This window comes from Heterodontus francisci, chromosome 1 (genome assembly GCF_036365525.1).
Source record: "Heterodontus francisci isolate sHetFra1 chromosome 1, sHetFra1.hap1, whole genome shotgun sequence".
NCBI classification, from domain to species: domain Eukaryota; kingdom Metazoa; phylum Chordata; class Chondrichthyes; order Heterodontiformes; family Heterodontidae; genus Heterodontus; species Heterodontus francisci.
The window spans coordinates 212,113,197-212,130,919 of record NC_090371.1 but is presented as its reverse complement, the minus strand read 5'-3'; the positions used below and the strand labels follow the sequence as shown (position 1 = coordinate 212,130,919).

Below are 17,723 nucleotides of genomic sequence, written 5' to 3'. Positions count from 1 at the left end.
AGATTAGCGTGTAAAATTAAAGCGCATGGGATTGGGGGTAGTGTATTGCGATGGATAGAAAATTGGTTGACAGACATGAAACAAAAAGTAGGAATAAATGGGTCTTTTTCCGAATGGCAGGCAGTGACTAGTGGGGTACCGCAAGGATCGGTGCTAGGACCCCAGCTATTCACAATATATAGTAATGATTTGGATGAGGGAACTAAAATGTAATATCTCCAAATTTGCAGATGACACAAAACTGGGTGGGAGGGTGAGTTGAGGAGGATGCAGAGAGGCTTCAGGGTGATTGAGACAAGTTGAGTGAGTGGGCAAATGCATGGCAGATGCAGTATAATGTGGATAAATGAGGTTATCCACTTTGGTAGCAAAAATAGGAAGGCAGATTATCTGAAGGGCTATAAACTGAGAGGGGAATATGCAACGAGACCTGGGTGTTCTCGTACACCAGTCGCTGAAGGTAAGCATGCAGGTGCAATAGGCGGTAAAAAAGGCAAATGGTATGTTGGCCTTCATAGCGAGAGGATTTGAGTACCGGAGCAGGGATATCTTGCTGCGATTATACAGGGCCTTGGTGAGGCCACACCTGGAATATTGTGTGCAGTTTTTGTCTCCTTATCTGAGGAAGGATGTTCTTGCTATAGAGGCAGTGCAGCAAAGGTTTACCAGACTGATCCCTGGGATGGCGGGACTGACGTATGAGGAGAAATTGAGTCGGTTAGGATTATATTCGCTGGAGTTCAGAAGAGTGAGGGGGGATCTCATAGAAACCTATAAAATTTTAACAGGACTTGACAGGGTAGATGCAGGAAGGATGTTCCAGATGGTGGGGGTCATAGTCTAAGGATATGGGGTAAACCTTTCAGGACTGAGATGAGGAGAAATTACTTCACCCAGAGAGTGGTGAGCCTGTGGAATTCGCTACCAAAGAAAGCAGTTGAGGCCAAAACATTGTATGCTTTCAAGAAAGAATTAGATATAGCTCTTGGGGCGAAAGGGATCAAAGGATATGGGGAGAAAGCGGGAACAAGTTACTGAGTTGGATAATCAGCCATGATCATAATGAATGGCGGAGCAGGCTTGAAGGGCCGAATGGCCTACTCCTCCTATTTTCTCTGTTTCTATTCAATGGCATTACCATCTCTGAATCCCCCATTATCAACATCGTAGGGGTTATCATTGACCAGAAACTGAATTGGACCAACCTCATAAATACTGTGGCTACAAGAGCAGTTCAGAGGCTGGGGATTCTGCGGCAGGTAACTCGCCTGACTCCCCAATGCTTGTCCACCATCAACAAGGCACAAGTCAGGAGTGTGATGGAATACTCTCCACTTGTCTGAATGGGTGCAGCTCCAACAACGCTCAACACTGGCATGTAACCAACAGTGTGGAAAATTGCCCAGGTTATGTCCTATCTACAAAAAGGTCAGACCCATTCCCACCAGTTCTTTTTTTTTATTCATTCATGGGATGTGGACGTTGCTGGTTTATTGCCCATCCCTAAATACCCTTGAGAAGCTGGTAGTGATCCAGGACAAAGCATCCTGTTTGATTGGCATGCCATCCCCCACCTCCAACATTCACTCCCTTGACCACCGCACAGTGGCAGCAGTGTGTACCATCTACAAGATGCACTGCAGCAACTCACCATGAATTCTTCGACAGCACCTTCCAAACCCATGACCTTTACAACCTAGAAGGACAAGGCAGCAGATGCAAGGGAACACCACCACCTGCAAGTTCTGCTGCTAGCCACACACCATCCTGACTTGGAGCTATCTTGCTGTTCCTTTGCTGTCGCTGGGTCAAAATCCTGAAGCTCCCTTCCTAACAGTACTGTGGGTGTACCTACACCCCCAAGGATTGCAGTGGTTCAAGAAGGCAGATCACCACCAGCTTCTCGAGGGCAATTAGGTATGGTCAATAAATGCTGGCCTAGCCAGCAACGCCCACAGCCCATGAACGAATAAAAAAAAAAAATTGGTTGGATTGGATTTGTCCTTTTTTGTAGATAGGACATAACCTGAGCAATTTTCCACATTGTTGGTTAGATGCCAGTGTTGTAGCTGAGAAGATAATTAGACTTGAATTGAAGCAAACTATATCAAGCTAATCTAGTGTAGCTACAACACTGGGTTCTACCTGACAACATGGAAAATTGCCAACAGATATTATAGCTACAAAAAACAGGACAAATCTAACCCCGTCAGATATCATGCAATTAGCCTTTCAGAAAAATGCTGGAAGAAGTAATCAATAATCCCTTCAAGCAACATGTACTGACCTGCTCACAGTGGATCATTTTGAGTTCTTCCAGCACCACTCGGCTCCTGCCCTTGTTGTAGTCTTGATTCAGACTTGGACATAAGAATTATATGTCTGAGCTGAGACAGGGCTCATCAAGGAAATGTTCGACTGAGTATAGCCCCAAAGAGCCCTTGCAAAATAAATCTGGGAAAATAATGATAGTTGTCGGAGTTCAGTCATTACAGCCGTAGGACATTGCTGCAGTGTCCTTGGCCCAGCTATCTTCATCTAGTCCCGCTCTCTGCCTCTCTTTTTCCCCCCCCCCCCTTTTCAGCCTACAACAAGAACTGCACAACATCCAGGCTTAGACTGGAAAATGCCAGTTAACATCTATGCCGCAAATGATTATTTTCAACAAACAAAAGGCAAAACAAACACCCCCTGACCTTTCGCAGTACCATTGCTAAGTGTATCACCTTCATGTTGGATGTCACCACTGGATCAAGCAGAGATTACCATGGCTAGAAGAGCAGGGCAGAGGCTGAGGACTTTGAGTGGCTTATCTCCCTCAATGTTTCATCTACCATATACAAGGTTCAAATCAGGTGTGTGAAATACTCAATGCTCACCAGGATGGGTGTAGCTGCAATAGGCTCAAGAAGCTCACCAACATCCAGAACAATCCACTCTGTTTGACCTGGTGCCCCCATCACTTAGGAATGTAGGATATAGGAGCAGGTGTAGGCCATTCAGCCCTTTGAGCCTGCTCTGCCCTTCAATTATAGATCATGGCTTGGCTAATCATCTACCTCAATGCCATTTTCCCATACTATCCCCATATCCCTTGATGCCTTTAATATCTAGAAATATATCGATCTGTCTTGAACATACTCAATGACTAAGACTCCGCTGCCCTCTGGGATCGAGAATTCCAAAGATTTACCACCCTCTGAGTGAAGGAATTCCTCATCTCGGTCCTAAATGACCTACCCCTTATTCTGAGACTGTCTCTTGGTTTTAAACCCCCTTAGCCAGGGGAAACATCCTTTGGCATCGATCCTGTCCAGTCCTGTAAGAATTTTATGTTTCAATGCAGTCATCTCTCATTCTTCTTGACGCTAGAGAATACAGGCCCAGCCACCTCATTCTTTCCTTCTAGGACAATCCCACCATCCCAGGAATTTGCTCCAGGTGTGATTTTTTTTTTCTTTCATGGGATGTGGGTGTCGCTGGCTAGGCCAGCATTTATTGCCCATCCCTAATTGCTCTTGAGAAGTGGGTGGTGAGCTGCCTTCTTGAACCGCTGCAGTCCATTTGGGGTAGGTATACCCAGAGTGCTGTTAGGAAGGGAGTTCCAGGATTTTGACCCAGCGACAGTGATGGAACGGTGATATAGTTCCAAGTCAGGATGGTGTGTGACTTGGAGGGGAACTTGCAGGTGGTGTTGCCATGCATTTGCTGTCCTTGTCCTTCTAGTTGGTAGAGGTCACGGTTTTGGAAGTTGCTATCTAAGGACTCACCAAGATCTCACCAAGGCTTTATAGAATTGCAGCAAGACACCATTTCTCCTGCAATCAAATCTTCTTGCAGTGAAGGCTAACATACCATTTGCCTTCCCAATTGCTTGTTGCACCTGCATGTTAGTTTTCAGTGACTCACTAACAAGGACACCCAGGTCCCTATGGACATCAACACTTCCCAACCTCTCACCATTTGAGAAACACTCTGCATTTGTTTTTCCTACCGAAGTGGACAGCTTTGCATTTTTCCACATTATATTCCATCTGCCATGTTCTTGCCCACTCACTTAGCCTGTCGAAATCCTCTTGAAGCCTCTTTGCATCCTCCTCACAACTCTCGTTCCCACTAGTTTTGTGTCATCAGCAAACTTGGAAATATTACATTTGGTCCCCACATCCAAATCATTGATCTAGATTGTAGATAGCTGGGGCCCAAGCACTGATCTTTGCGGTACCGGACTCGTCACAGCCTGCCAACCTGAGAATGACCTGTTTGTTCCTACTCTCTGCTTTCTGTCTGTTAAGCAATTCTCAATCCATGCCAATATATTACCCCCAATCCCATGTGCTCTTATTTTCTTTACTAACCTCTGAAAATCCGAATACACCACATCCAATCCTTTCCTATTATGTATTCTGCTAGTTATATCTTTAAAAAACTCAACAGGTTTGCCAAATATGATTTCCATTTCATAAACCCATGTTGACTGTGCCCAATCCTATGGTTTTCTAAGTGTCCAGTTATCACATCCTTTTATAATAGATTCTAACATTTTCCTTACTGCTGTCACTGAGTTCAGTATCCAACCCCTCCATGACCAGCCACTGGCTGCAGTATATTTAAGTATGGGATATTCTATAGCAACTTGTCAAACAAACTTTGACAGCACCTCCCAGTCCTGTGGCCTCCACCACCAAGATGCACAAATGTATCAGTGTCATGGAAATACCGTCATCTGCAAGTTCACCTCCAAGTCGCATTCTAACCTGATTTGGACATGTATTGCCCTTCCTTCATTGTCGCTGGGCCCTGGAATTCATTAGTTAACAGTTTCATGAGAGCACTATCACCATGTGAATTTCAGTTGTTTAAGTAGAAGGCCCACTACAGCTTTTTCATGGCAACTAGGATGGGGAATAAATCCCCCAAGAACAAAATATTTTTTTTTTTAAAGTGATTATTTTTCTCCCTTATGACTCAAATGTTTACCATACATGTATAAGAAATGGTGTTGAAGTTACTGAGAACATTTTTCATGGTGCTTTTTTTTTTAATGGGATCTTATGGAGTTCAGTATCATACTGGTGAGATGTGCTGTTACTGCACGTTAGACTGGGAAGAAGGAAAACACAAGTATGTGGTGTAAATGTATACTCTCACCACCTCTTTATTTTCCTTCTACCTGCCTCCCACCCCCTTCACATCTAGATATTTTCTCTAGCCACTTTTCAGGGCACTTAATCTTTTGGCCTGGGAGACAGGACAGAGATCCATGGTTAACCAACAGAAGATGTGGTATAGTGGGATGGGATTTGTACTATAGCTTTTTCTTCCTCTCGTGAGCATTGTTGCTATGACATATTTCACCTGATAGTCACAGCAAGAGCTGCTAAGATTTGGGAGGTGATGCGGGGAGGCAATTGAATGTTGGATAATTGGCATTTAATCTTGGGCTTTTTGAAAATAAACTCCATACTAGAGCAATCGGTATATCCAATATTGTCCATTTCTTGAGAACTAAATAGATATTCACAGTCTGAAAGTTGGAGCTTCCCAGTTGTGACAAGTAATGGAAATAAAGTGGTTCTGATAATTCAAGGCAGTACCCAGAGCAGGGTACTCCAGACATAAACATAAATATTCTTTTATTAGCTATACTTTCAGAATTTTAGCATTCAGGTAGGCAAACAAGTATGTTATCAAATGGTACACAGTACTAATAGATGGATGATTTAAAAAGCAATTTTTCCTTCTCCCAAAGAATCTGCGAACTTGTTGGAGTTTATGATGAGGGCAATTTCAGCTTCAAAAATGCTTGGACGTACTTGGTTATAATTAACAATCTTTCACAAATAGTAAGTCTTACATGCATCTGTCTATAAAGTATGTAATTTTTATGTTATTTTGTTGCATTTGATTCAAAACTGAGCTTTTTTTGGTGTTGGTCTTTAAATTAACATTGGATATTCATGAAATATAGCTGAATTCCATTCTTTTCATGCCTCCCCATATTGACAAATGAGACTATAGTAATCCCTCTGTTTGCTATGGGAAATTTACATATTCTTACATTTGTAATTATGAAATCAAGTGTACCTCAATTAAAATCGTTTTTAACCTGAATCTAATATTACATAAGGTTCATAGGCCCTTTTTATTTGATCGTCTTTTTAAAACAAGTATTGTTTTATTCGATTTATTGAAGAAAGCTTGCCTCCATTACAATATTCAGCAAAGGTTCTTCGTTTACCAAGAATATAATTCGAATCATATGAATTGGATGGCAAAAGAATTGCTAAGGTTTTTAATTAAAAAATCATCTATTAAGAATTGAAAACTGTTGCTTATACACTCAAAATTGTATTCCCATTCAATGACATTTTTTCTACATTAATGGCACTCTATAATTGCAAGTTTTTTATTTCTGCTGTCTGAGATTCAGTTTTGCTTTGTTTTTGTAGTTTGCCATGTATTGCCTTGTGCTGTTTTATAAAGTGTTGCGAAATGAGCTGAACCCCATCCGACCAGTGGGCAAGTTCCTCTGTGTGAAACTGGTTGTCTTTGTATCCTTCTGGTAAGTTTGAAATAAAATTCTGGTTTTATAAAAAAACTTTTCCTCATTTCATGTTACTGACATGATTCTAAATATTTTCCTCCTATCTTATTGTCTGTTTTATGTCTTGATAAATAAGAATACTGCAATTCTCAAACAAAAACTGAAACCTGTTAACTTATAAATCAATTGAATACCTTATGTAAAATCCGTATCCAGTTTGTTAAATGGCCGTGCTTGACTTAAGATTGTTTAAAAATTAAGTTTACTGTGTTAATTAATTTTAGGCAAGCTGCTTTGATTGCACTACTTGTGAAAGTTGGCATCATCTCTGAGAAACACACATGGGACTGGGAAAGTGTAGAGGCTGTGGCTACTGGCCTACAGGTAAATTTAGCAGTTGCACGTTTACAGTAAACTATCTAGAAAATTGCATCCCTTACAGAATTTGTTTTTTAAAGAAGGGTTTATTCCTGGTCTTGAAAATTACTTTTTCAAAGAAGTTGTACCTTTAGAAATGGGATATTTACTTATTAGCATGCAGTTTTGGAGATGTTACTATCAAACAGTGAAAAATGTCTAGTAGAAGTACCTCTGAAATGGAAACTATTTTCTCACTAGTTTTGCTGTCTTGTTAAGTACCTATATTTAACTACATGGACAAGAGATAGAATAATCAGTCACAAACTGTACATTAATTACAATCTTCCAAAGCTAGTTAGATTTGAGGACAGTGCTGGGGAATTTGAAGGTATCTGAAAGGAAGGGACAAACAGTAACTTTAGGTGAATTAATTTAGTGTCAAGTGTGGAATTTGCAAGAATACATAGTTACAGAAGTACTTCAATTTTTTGTGAAATTTTGAGGACTTTGCCAAGAACAGTGAAAGTACAAGCATTGGTGGAGTTCCCCATCCCTAGGACTAAGCAGAAAATCATGAGGTTCTTGGGGATGTGTGGTTTCTATCGAAAAGTTTGGTACAAACTTGGTACAATAGCTGCTCCACTGACAGATTTGCTACAAAAAAAAGAAAAGCAAGTTAGTGTGGCCCGGAGAGTGCCAAGCATCTTTTGAGAGGCTGAAAGCCATTGTGATTAATGAAGTGTTGGCTGCTCCGAATTTCACTAAGCCCTTCAAGATAGCAATTGATGCTAGTGACCTGGGGGGTTGTTGCAGTCCTCTAACAAGATGATGAATTGGGCATAGAAATCCAGTGAGATACTTTTCCGAAAAGCTAAAACGACACCAAAGAAGATATTCCACAGTGGAAAAGAAACAAAGGCTTATTACCAGCTCTTAAGTATTTTGAGGTCTGTATCCTGGAAGGCACCTGTCTTCAGATAAATACCCAGCAGGGGGCTTTTTTGTTGACTTGGAGACGATGCTTACAGAGAAGTGACAGGTCAAGATTTATAGAGGTCAGGAGGCTTGACTCTTGAGATTGTTTTTGGTTTTGCTTTGGACAGTCAGTTGGAATTTTAAAAACCGGCCAGGAGAGCAGTCACCCCAGCTCAGCCTTTTCTATTTCTTTGAAAAGCCTGTCAGCGTTTCCATCTCTTTGAGAAGCTCTTTGAAGCGAGTGTAAGAAGTAGAGAAATTGATGCTATATTCATCCTGAAAGGCCTGCCTGAAACCCTTGTTGCTGCATTTCTCCTGCGATGTTGGAAAAACCTGCTGGATAAATCTTCACCGCCTAAATGAATTGCTCCAGAGAAAGATCCCAGTGATGGCCATCTATGCATATTTGGGACGCCAAACCAAATAAGGGTCAACTGACGTCTTTCCATATCTTTTTTTTTCTTCAAGAGTTAGCAAGTATTTGGCCAAAGTATTCTTTTTTTTGTCTATTTTTTGGTAAGGGATCTGAAAAGAAAATCTCTTTTTTTCTGGTTCACCAGGGTGGGTGTGTATGTGAGGAGCTACGGTAAAAGGGAACTTTCATATTTCAATCTGTGTTAATGCTTTGTTTTGTTATTAGTTATGTCTTGTTTTATAATAAACTGATAATTTTGTTGTTTGTTAAAGAAACCTGGTTGGTGTGTTTTATTCTGGGATAAAGAGTAGAGTCTATGATTGACGTATCGGTAACGAGGTAAATAATTAAATATATGTTGTGACCTGTGGAGAAGTAAAACTACAAAAGACCGTACACTCCTCCCACCTGGATCGTAACATCATCAGATAAATGATGTCTTTGGGGAGGAAAAAATAACTTAGCCGGGAGAGTCAATGGGGTTTTGTAAAAGGTAAGTTATATCTAACCTAGTAAAGCTGTTTGATAATAGGAATATAGGAACATAAGAGCAGGAGTAGGCCATTCAGCCCATCGAGCCTGCCCACCATTCAGTACGATCATGGCTGATCTTCCACTTAGTGCCTTTTTCCCACTGTCGTGCAGGCCTCCACCTGCTAAGAATGAGGCACACGTTATTTCGCCACATGAACAGTAAAACTTAAAATTGCTGCTGGGAAGAAAAGAGGGCCTTTCCTTGCCGGAAAGACCTTTTTTGCATACTGGCAGACAGTGTTGGAACAAATGACCCAGTCAGTTCTCCAATACACACAAGATGTGGTCAGACCAGTTTAGTCACATGATTAACTGGCTGTTTGAATTTGAACTTGCCACAGATTGTTTGAAACTCAGAAAGCTCTTTTGGACTGAGAACATTTCTCGCTTGTCTGCTCCTATCTCTTTTTCTCACGGAACTGAAGACCCATGAGCCCCAAGAGAGAAAAGTTTCCTACAGTGAACAAGGTTTAAGAAGAATCCTTGGCCCCAACGTAAAGCAAGACTACCTACAATCAAGGACTCTGCAGCGAACCCGAAACACAGTAAAAACCCCTCTTCAGAGATTGCCTCAAACTTTTTTACTTTATTTTTCTTCCCTTTTCTGTCTTCATTTGCATGTGCATATCATGTATGCATGCTAGCATGGGGCGCAGTGTGTATCCGTAGGCATTAACCGAATTAGAGTTTAAGTTTAAGGTTTAATAAATTTTACTTTTCTTTAAACCTAAGAAAGCCTATTTATGCTCATTTCTTTGCCTTGTAATTGGAAAGTGGTGAACAAGGATTCACCAAGGGGGAGTTTAAAACACTGTGTTTAAAAATTAAACCCTGTTATGGTAAGACCAGGTGAAGAGAGTAAAAGACCCCTAGACACCTTTCTCACCTGGTCGTAACACCACACTATCTTCATATCCTCTTGTGTCATTGGTATTTAGAGATCTGTCAGTCTCTGCTTTAAACATACTCCATGACTGACCTTCCACAGCCCTCTGGGGTAGAGAATTCCAAAGATTCACAACCCTCTGAGTAAATAAATTTCTCCTCATCTTGGTCCCAAGTGGCTTCCCCCTTATTTTGAAATTGTATCCCCTGGTTCTAGACACTCCAACCAGTGGAAACATCTTAACTGCATCTACCCTGTCTATCCCTTTAAGTATTTTGTAGGTTTCAATGAGATCACTTCTCATTCTTTGAAACTCTAGAGAATATAGGCCAGTTTCCTCAATCTCTCTTCATAGGACAGTCCTACCATCCCGGCAACAAGTCTGACGAACCTTCGTTTCACTTCCTCTGTGGCAATAATATCCTCCCTAAGGTAAGGGGACCAAAACTGTACACACTACTCCAGGTACGGTCTAACCAAGCTTCTATACAATTGAAGCATTGACACGGCACATAGAGGAGTGGATGGCATAAATGTTGATTATTAGAAGGCATTTAATCAGGTTCTGCAGAATAGATGGTGAGCTAAAAGTGAGTTGGATAGAATTGGAGGTAACCACATGTCATCAATATAGGATATTAGTTGGAAAGTAGTTTTTCTTTTTTAAAAAAAAAAAGGAAATTGTTGAATTGACAAGTGACAAATATAAGTACTAACTAATGATGCTACTTAGTGAGTCAGAAGAACAACTGTTTGTTTATAAGGAATGGAATATTAGTGTAAAATGCACTGGCCTGAAATTCCAGTTGAGTACAGATGCTCCTACGTCAGAACTCCCAGACAGGAATCAGAAAGTGATACGGAAACTGTCTCTGCATGGATTCTGCCCTGTTTGTACAACTGAGAAACTTTCTGGTTAGGGAGGATAAAAGAAGGCAAGTTTTTTGCCTGGTCCCCACCCCATGTAGATGGGACCTGTCTGGGGGGGGGGAATGTATTTCCTGGGCTATCCCAGGAATTTTGATGATTATGACATAGCTGGCAACAGATTCCACCGGAGACTAAGAACTGACATGAGTTGCATTAACACTTTCCAGGAAAGGCCCCAGAACGTTTGCAATATAAGGTAGTCATGCCTGGAGTAGATACATAGTTACATAAAATCTACAGCATAGAAACGGGCCATTCAGCCCGACTTGTCTTTGCCTACATTTATGCTCCACATGAGCCTTCGCCCATCCTCTTTATCTAACTCTATCACATATCCTTCTAATTGCATACAGCTAAATTTATGTAATTGCATGGAGCTAAATGGTTTTATGAAAGGGAAATGGAGTTTGACAAATCTTAGTTTTTGAAGGTGTAACTAGCAGGGTGAAGAAGGGAAAACCAGTGGATGTAGTATATTTGGATTTTCAAAGGCATTTGATAAGATGCCACATGAAAATTTGTTGCACGAGACAAGGTCTCAGGGTTAGGGATAATAGTGTGTGGATAGAGGATTGGTTAAAGGACAGAAAACAGTAGAATTAATCAGGTTATTTTCAGGTTAGCAGGCTACTACTCGTGGGGTGCCACAAGGATCATTGCTGGGGCCTTGGCTATTTACAGTCTATATTAACAACTTAAATGAAGGGATCGAGTGTAATGTACCTTAGTTTGCTGACAATACAAAGCCAGGTGGAAAAGTAAGCTGAGGAGGATGCAGTCTGCAGAGGAATATAGATAATGGACAAGAAGGTGGCAGATGGAATATGTGAGGGGTAAAAAACAGAATTTTTTTAAGTAGTGAGAAACTATTAAATGTTCAGAGAGATTTGGGCGTTCTTGTGCATGAAGCATAGGTTAATGTGCAGGTACAGCAAGCAGTTAGGATGACAAATCGTGTGTTGGCCTTTATTGCAAGGGATTTAGAGTACAAAAGTAAGGGTGTGTTCCTGCAAATGTACAAAGCTTTGAGACCACACCCTGGTGCTTTGGAGTCCATACCTACGGAAGGATATGCTTGCTTTCGAGGTGGTGCAACGAAGGTTCACTATATTTATTCCAAGGACAGTGGGGTTGTCCTATGAGGAAAAATTGAGTAGAGTGGGCCTATACTCTCTGGAGTTCAGATGAAACATCTAAGATTGAGAGGGCTTGATAGGGTAGATGCTGAGAGGTTGTTTCCCCTGGTTGTAGAGTCTAGAATTAGGGGTCATAGTCTCAGGATAGGAGATGTCAGCCATTAACGACTGAGATGGGAAATTTCTTCACTGAGAGTTGTGAATCTTTAGAATTCTCTACCCCAGAGGGTTGTGGATGCTCAGTTGTTGAGTATATTTAAGGTGAAGATCAAAAGAATTTTGGACTCTCAGGGAATTGAGGGATGTGGCGATCAGCCATGATCTTACTGAATGGTGGCGCATGTTCGAGGGGTCGTATGGCCTACTCCTCTTATGTTCCAAATGTATGTAATTAAAATGTGGGAATTGGCTAAAATGAAGAACTGTGTAACCAAAAACAAAGTAGTTTCACCAAAGACTTTTTGTATTTCCCCAGGATTTTGTGATTTGCATTGAAATGTTCTTTGCTGCAATTGGTCATCATTATAGCTTTTCCTACAAGCCATATGTACAGGAAGCTGAGGAAGGCTCCTGCTTTGATTCTTTTCTTGCCATATGGGATATCTCTGACATCAGAGCGGACATATCTGAACAAGTACGGAATGTTGGTAAGGAAATCAAGTTTTAGTGAGATGGTTCTCATTTTCATTTTAAATTTGTCCTTAGATGCTATTTTTATTTGGAATGGAAAGATTTCTCTTCACGTTTATGGTCTGAGGTGTCAACTTTGAAATAATATCAATCAAGATCAGTGTCAATTCCACAATGAATACAGAGACGCTCTAGTCCTTTTCAGATGTTTATTTTATTAGGATTCATATTAAAAGGAAGAGGCTTGTAATATTGCCAAAAAAAATAGTAGACCTGAAGATTGTGAGGATTTTAGAATTCAGCAAAGAATAACCAAGAAATTGACAGAGCGAGAGAAAATAGAATATGATAGTAAATTAGTAAGAGACATAAAAACAGATTGTTAAACATTCTATATGAATTTAAAAAGGAAGAGATTAGCAAAAGTAAATGTCGGGTGCCTTACAGACAGGCAGGAGGAATTATAATAGGAATAAGGAAATGGCAGAAAAAGTAAGCAAATACTTTGTATCTGGCTTCACAATAGAAGACAAAAAAAATCCGGAAATAATGGGGAACCGAGGGGCTAGTGAGAATGAGGAACTTGAAGAAATTAGTATTAGTAAAAGTACAGGGGAAACAAATGAGACCAAAGCCAACAGATCCCCTCAACCTGATGGCCTACACCCGAGGGTTTTAAAAGAGGTGGTACAGAGATAGTGGATGCATTGGTTTTGATCTTCTGGAATTCTCTAGATTTTAGAATGGTCCCCGTGGATTGGAAGGTAACAAGTGGAACCCCGCTCTTCAAGAAAGAGGGAGAGAGAAAACTGGGAATTATGGGCCAGTTAGCCTGACAGCAGTTTTTGGGAAAATGCTGGAATCTTTTATTAAGGACATGGTAACAGGGAACTTGAAGAAAAAAATCATGTGTTTGAGCAGAGTGAACACGGATTTATGAAAGGAACATCATGTTTGACAAATCTGTTAATTTTGAAATTGTAACTGGAGCGGGAGCCAGTAGATGTATTTAAATTTTCAAAAAACATTTGATAAAGTGCCACACGAGAGGTTATTGCACAAAATTTGGGGTAATATCTTAGCATGGATTGACTGGATTGTTTAATGGACAGAAAGCAATAGAAATAAGTGGCTCATTTTTGGGTTGGCAGGCTGTAACTAGTGAGGTACCACAAGGATCTGTACTTGGGACTCTGCCATTTACAGTCTATATCAATGACTTAAATGAAAGGTTCAAGTGTAATGTATCCCAAGTTGCTATTCAGAGGGGCCTGGGTTTCCCTTGTGAACGAATCTCAAGCAAATGGTATGCTGGTCTTTATTACAAAGGGATTGGAGTATAAACGTAAAGAAGTCTTACTGCAATTATAAAGGGCCTTCGTGAGACTGCTCCTGGATTAGTCATACTGGCACAGGAGGAAGCTATTTGGCCCATTGAGTCCATGCCAGCGCTCTGCAGCGTAATCCAGTCAGTCACAATCCCCAGCTTTGTCCCCATACACTGTTTATTTCCCTCAAGTGCCTATCCAATTTCCTTTTGAAATCATTCATTGTCTCTGCTTCCACCACCCTTGTAGGCAGTGAGTTCCAGGTTATTACTACTGACATCCCTCCTGCATCTTTCGCCCAAAACCTAAAATCTGAGTCCTCCAGTCCTTGTACCATCAGCTAATGGGAACAGTGTTTCTTTGTCAACCCTATACAAACCTGTCAGAATCTTGTACACCTCTATCAAATCTCCCCTCAATCTCCTTCGCTCCAAGGAGAACAATCCCAGCTTCTCCAACCTAACCTTTGTAGTTAAAATTCCTCATCCCTGGAACCATTCTGGTAAATCCCTCATCCTTGGAACCATTGTGTACACTTTTGGTCTCCTCACTTAAGGAAGAACTTACTTGCTTTAGAGGGGTGCCGTGAAGCTTCACTAGATGTATTCTCCTATGAGGAGAGATTGAGTAGACTAGGCCTATATTTCCTAGAGTTTAGAAGAATGAGGTGTGATCTCATTGAACAAATAATATCCTTCCAGCATGTCAAGCCCCTTAAGAATATTTCCCCTGGCTGGGGAGTTTAGAACTCGGGGGTGACAGTCTCAGAATAAGTGGTCAGTCATTTAGGACTGAGATGAGGAGAAATTTCTTCACCTAATGGATTATGGATCTTTGGAATGTTCTAATCGAGAGCATTGTGGATGCTCACTTATTGAATATATTCAAAATAGCAATTGATAGATTTTTGGAAAATAAGGGAATCGAAGGTTTTGGGGATATGGGGTGGAAGTGAAGTAGATGATCAGTTGTGGTTTTTTTGAATGTGGGAGCAGACTCGAAGGGCCCGATGGCCTACTCATACTTCTAATGTAAAAAGGATCTCCTGTTATATACTGCATAAGGTATATTCCAAGACTAGAAAATTAAGCCACAGTTTAGAAACCAATAGGCAGGAAGAGGAGCTACCTATTTACTGGCCTGCAGAACCATGTCTTGCACCTAAGCTGTACTTAAAATGTGTTCTTGTATTGACCTGACCTTGTTTCGGTCAGGACTCAACATTTCCCAACCACATTGTTTAAAATTGCCACTAGGCTAATTTTCCTTTTGAAGCACAGATGTGATGTGATGAACACAGTGGGGCTTGATCGTAACTTCCTCTGACCTTGTATTCTACTCTGCTTTGTTGGACTTGTTGAGATTCCTAGCTCTCTTTCAACTTGATCCTTTGCTATTTCAGCACCATTTATGGAGAATATCTATTTTTCCTTATTCCCTAGTAAGCCTTGGTCAGCAGCAAAAGCTGCCTATAATTCAACCATAATTGGTGCTAAAATCTTGTGTAAGTTGTACTATAAGTGTGGGTCTTGAAATAGCAGCTGTAGAAAGTGTCACAGGATTGCAAACAAAAGTTACACAGCAAGCTCTGGCAATGCACTGTGCTCGAGAACATTGGAGCCTTGTATCTTTGTGACTGCAAACGCTGGTTAAATTTTAATACTAAATGTGAGCTGTTAGGATAATTGTTTTACAAAGGTTCCACTGTATCATCCCACTAAGAACTAACCAAAAGACCAGGATGGTCCTGAGTTCAGTCCATGTTCTGTGGTGAGTTCGTTGACTTCAGCCTGGGCTGTAGTGGAAGAACTGCAGTTGACTTCTTTTGGATTAGGAAGGGGAAATCAGCCAGCAATTGGATTTCTGATTTACTATTTGGCGATACCTTCTGAAAATGCTCATTTCTAGCATTGGGTTAGGATAGTACTGGGCTCAGTTAGTGTTTCCCACAAGTTAATTCATGCTCGCAGTTTCTGATTTATCCACTGTCTTTTTGTGTTCTATAATTTTGTCCCTCCGTATGAATTGCAGAAGTTAACTTGCAACCAAAGGAAGATTAACTGGCCTACAATTTCCTAACTCATTTGCTAGCCTCTAGGCCTTTGGCACAATTAACATTTCCAAAAATCTTAGAAAAATATGGATAGTGCTTCCACCATCTGCTCACCAACCTCTGGGATGCACACTATCTGAGGCAGTCGTCCTTTATGTTCAGTTTCAGCAGTGACTTATTGCTAGCCTCCTTAAGTACTCCCAACAGTGCTATTTTTACCTTAAATCATAAGATGGTTACAGCATGGAAGGAGGTCATTCGGCCCATCATATCCATGTCAGCTCTGTAAGAGCTACTCGGCTAGTCCCACTCCTCTGCCTTTCCTCCATAGCCCAACAATTTTTTTCTCTTCAGATAATTATCCAACTCCCTTTTGAAAACAGTGATTGAATCTGCCTCCAGCACACTCGCGACAGTGTATTCCAGATCCTGACCACTCCCTGCATTTATATAAAAGGTTTTTCCACATGTCGCTGTTGGTTCTTCTGCCAATCACCTGAAATCAGTGCCCCTTCGTTCTCGACCCTTCCATCAATAGGAACAGTTTCTCCCCTCTCTACTCTGTCCAGACCCCTCATGATTTTGAACACCTCTATCAAATCTCTCAACCATCTCTTTTCTAAGAACAGCCCCAGTTTTGACAATCTGTTCTCTTAACTGAAGTCTCTCATCCCTGGAACCATTCTCGTAAATCTTTTCTGCACCCTCTCTGATGCCTTCACATCCTTCTTAGTGTGATGCCCAGAATTGGACACTACAGTTGAAGCTGAACCAGTGTTTTATAAAGTTACGCCATAGCTTCCTTGCTTTTGTACTCTATCTCTATTTATAAAGCCCAGGATTCCGTATGACTTATTAACTGCTTTCTCAACCTGTCCTACCTTCAATGATTTGTGCACGTATACCCCCTTAAGAATTGTATCCTTTATTCTGTATTGCCTTTTCTTGTTCCTGCTACCAGAATGTAGCAGTTCGCACTTCTCTGCATTAAGTTACATCTGTCATGTGTCCACCCATTCTACCAGTCTATGTCCTCTTGAAGTCTATAACTAAACTCCTCACAGTTCACAATACCTCCAAGATTTGTGTCATTTTCAAAATTTGAAATTGTATCCTGTACACCCAAGTCTAGGTCATCAATATATATCGGGGAAAAGCAGTGGTCCCAATACCGATCCTTCGAAAATCCCACTATACACCTTCCTCCAGTCTGATAAACAACCATCCACCACTGCTGTTTCCTCCCTGTCCCTCAGCAAACTTTGTATCCGTGCTGCCACTGTCCCTTTTTAAAAATTCTTTTGTGGGATGTGAGCGTTGCTGGCAAAGCCAGCATTTGCTGCCCATCCTTAATCGCCCTTGAGGAGGTGAGCTGCCTTCTTGAACTGCTGCAGTCCATGTGGTGTAGGTACACCCACAGCACTGTTAACTTTGCTGACAAGTCTGTTTGTTAGGTGGTACATTATCAAATGCCTTTTAGAAGCTCATGTACACATCACTCACATTACCCTCATCAACCCTCTGTTACTTCATCAGAAAACTCAATCAAATTAGTTAAATGCTATTTGCTCTTGAACCTTGCTGCTTAAACCTGAGGCAAAATACTGCATTACTACTGTCAATGTCAAGGTGGCCTCCTTTGTCTCAAATTGCTTATAAAATCTAGAATTATTATCTTCTTCCTACCACAAAAGTCAAAGTTTTCAAACTAACAGGAAAAAATGACAGCCCTTAGCACTGTTGATCTATGGACAGTTCATATTTGTACATGGATTTGGCAGTTAGCAAAACTGTGTGCGTAATCAGAGACTGACCAACAACAACCTAAAAGCAGCAGCTTGAGTTGACAGGTTATTGCCCCAGCTGTGTTTCAAGATCTGTAGAGGATAATTACATTGTTAACTGAGGGATACGAGTAGTATTACATGT

The 17,723-nt window shown here is 40.9% G+C and overlaps 1 protein-coding gene across 1 annotated transcript in view; it reads left to right on the top strand.

The window, feature by feature from the left end:
- tmem184c (transmembrane protein 184C) overlaps nucleotides 1-17,723 on the top strand; it is a 58,670-nt gene that overhangs the window by 34,038 nt on the left and 6,909 nt on the right. Inside the window, exons 6-9 of the mRNA XM_068041271.1 lie at nucleotides 5,753-5,846; nucleotides 6,453-6,565; nucleotides 6,832-6,931; nucleotides 12,259-12,430. Coding sequence (XP_067897372.1) covers nucleotides 5,753-5,846; nucleotides 6,453-6,565; nucleotides 6,832-6,931; nucleotides 12,259-12,430 — 479 coding nt within the window. The remainder of the gene's footprint in view (nucleotides 1-5,752; nucleotides 5,847-6,452; nucleotides 6,566-6,831; nucleotides 6,932-12,258; nucleotides 12,431-17,723) is intronic.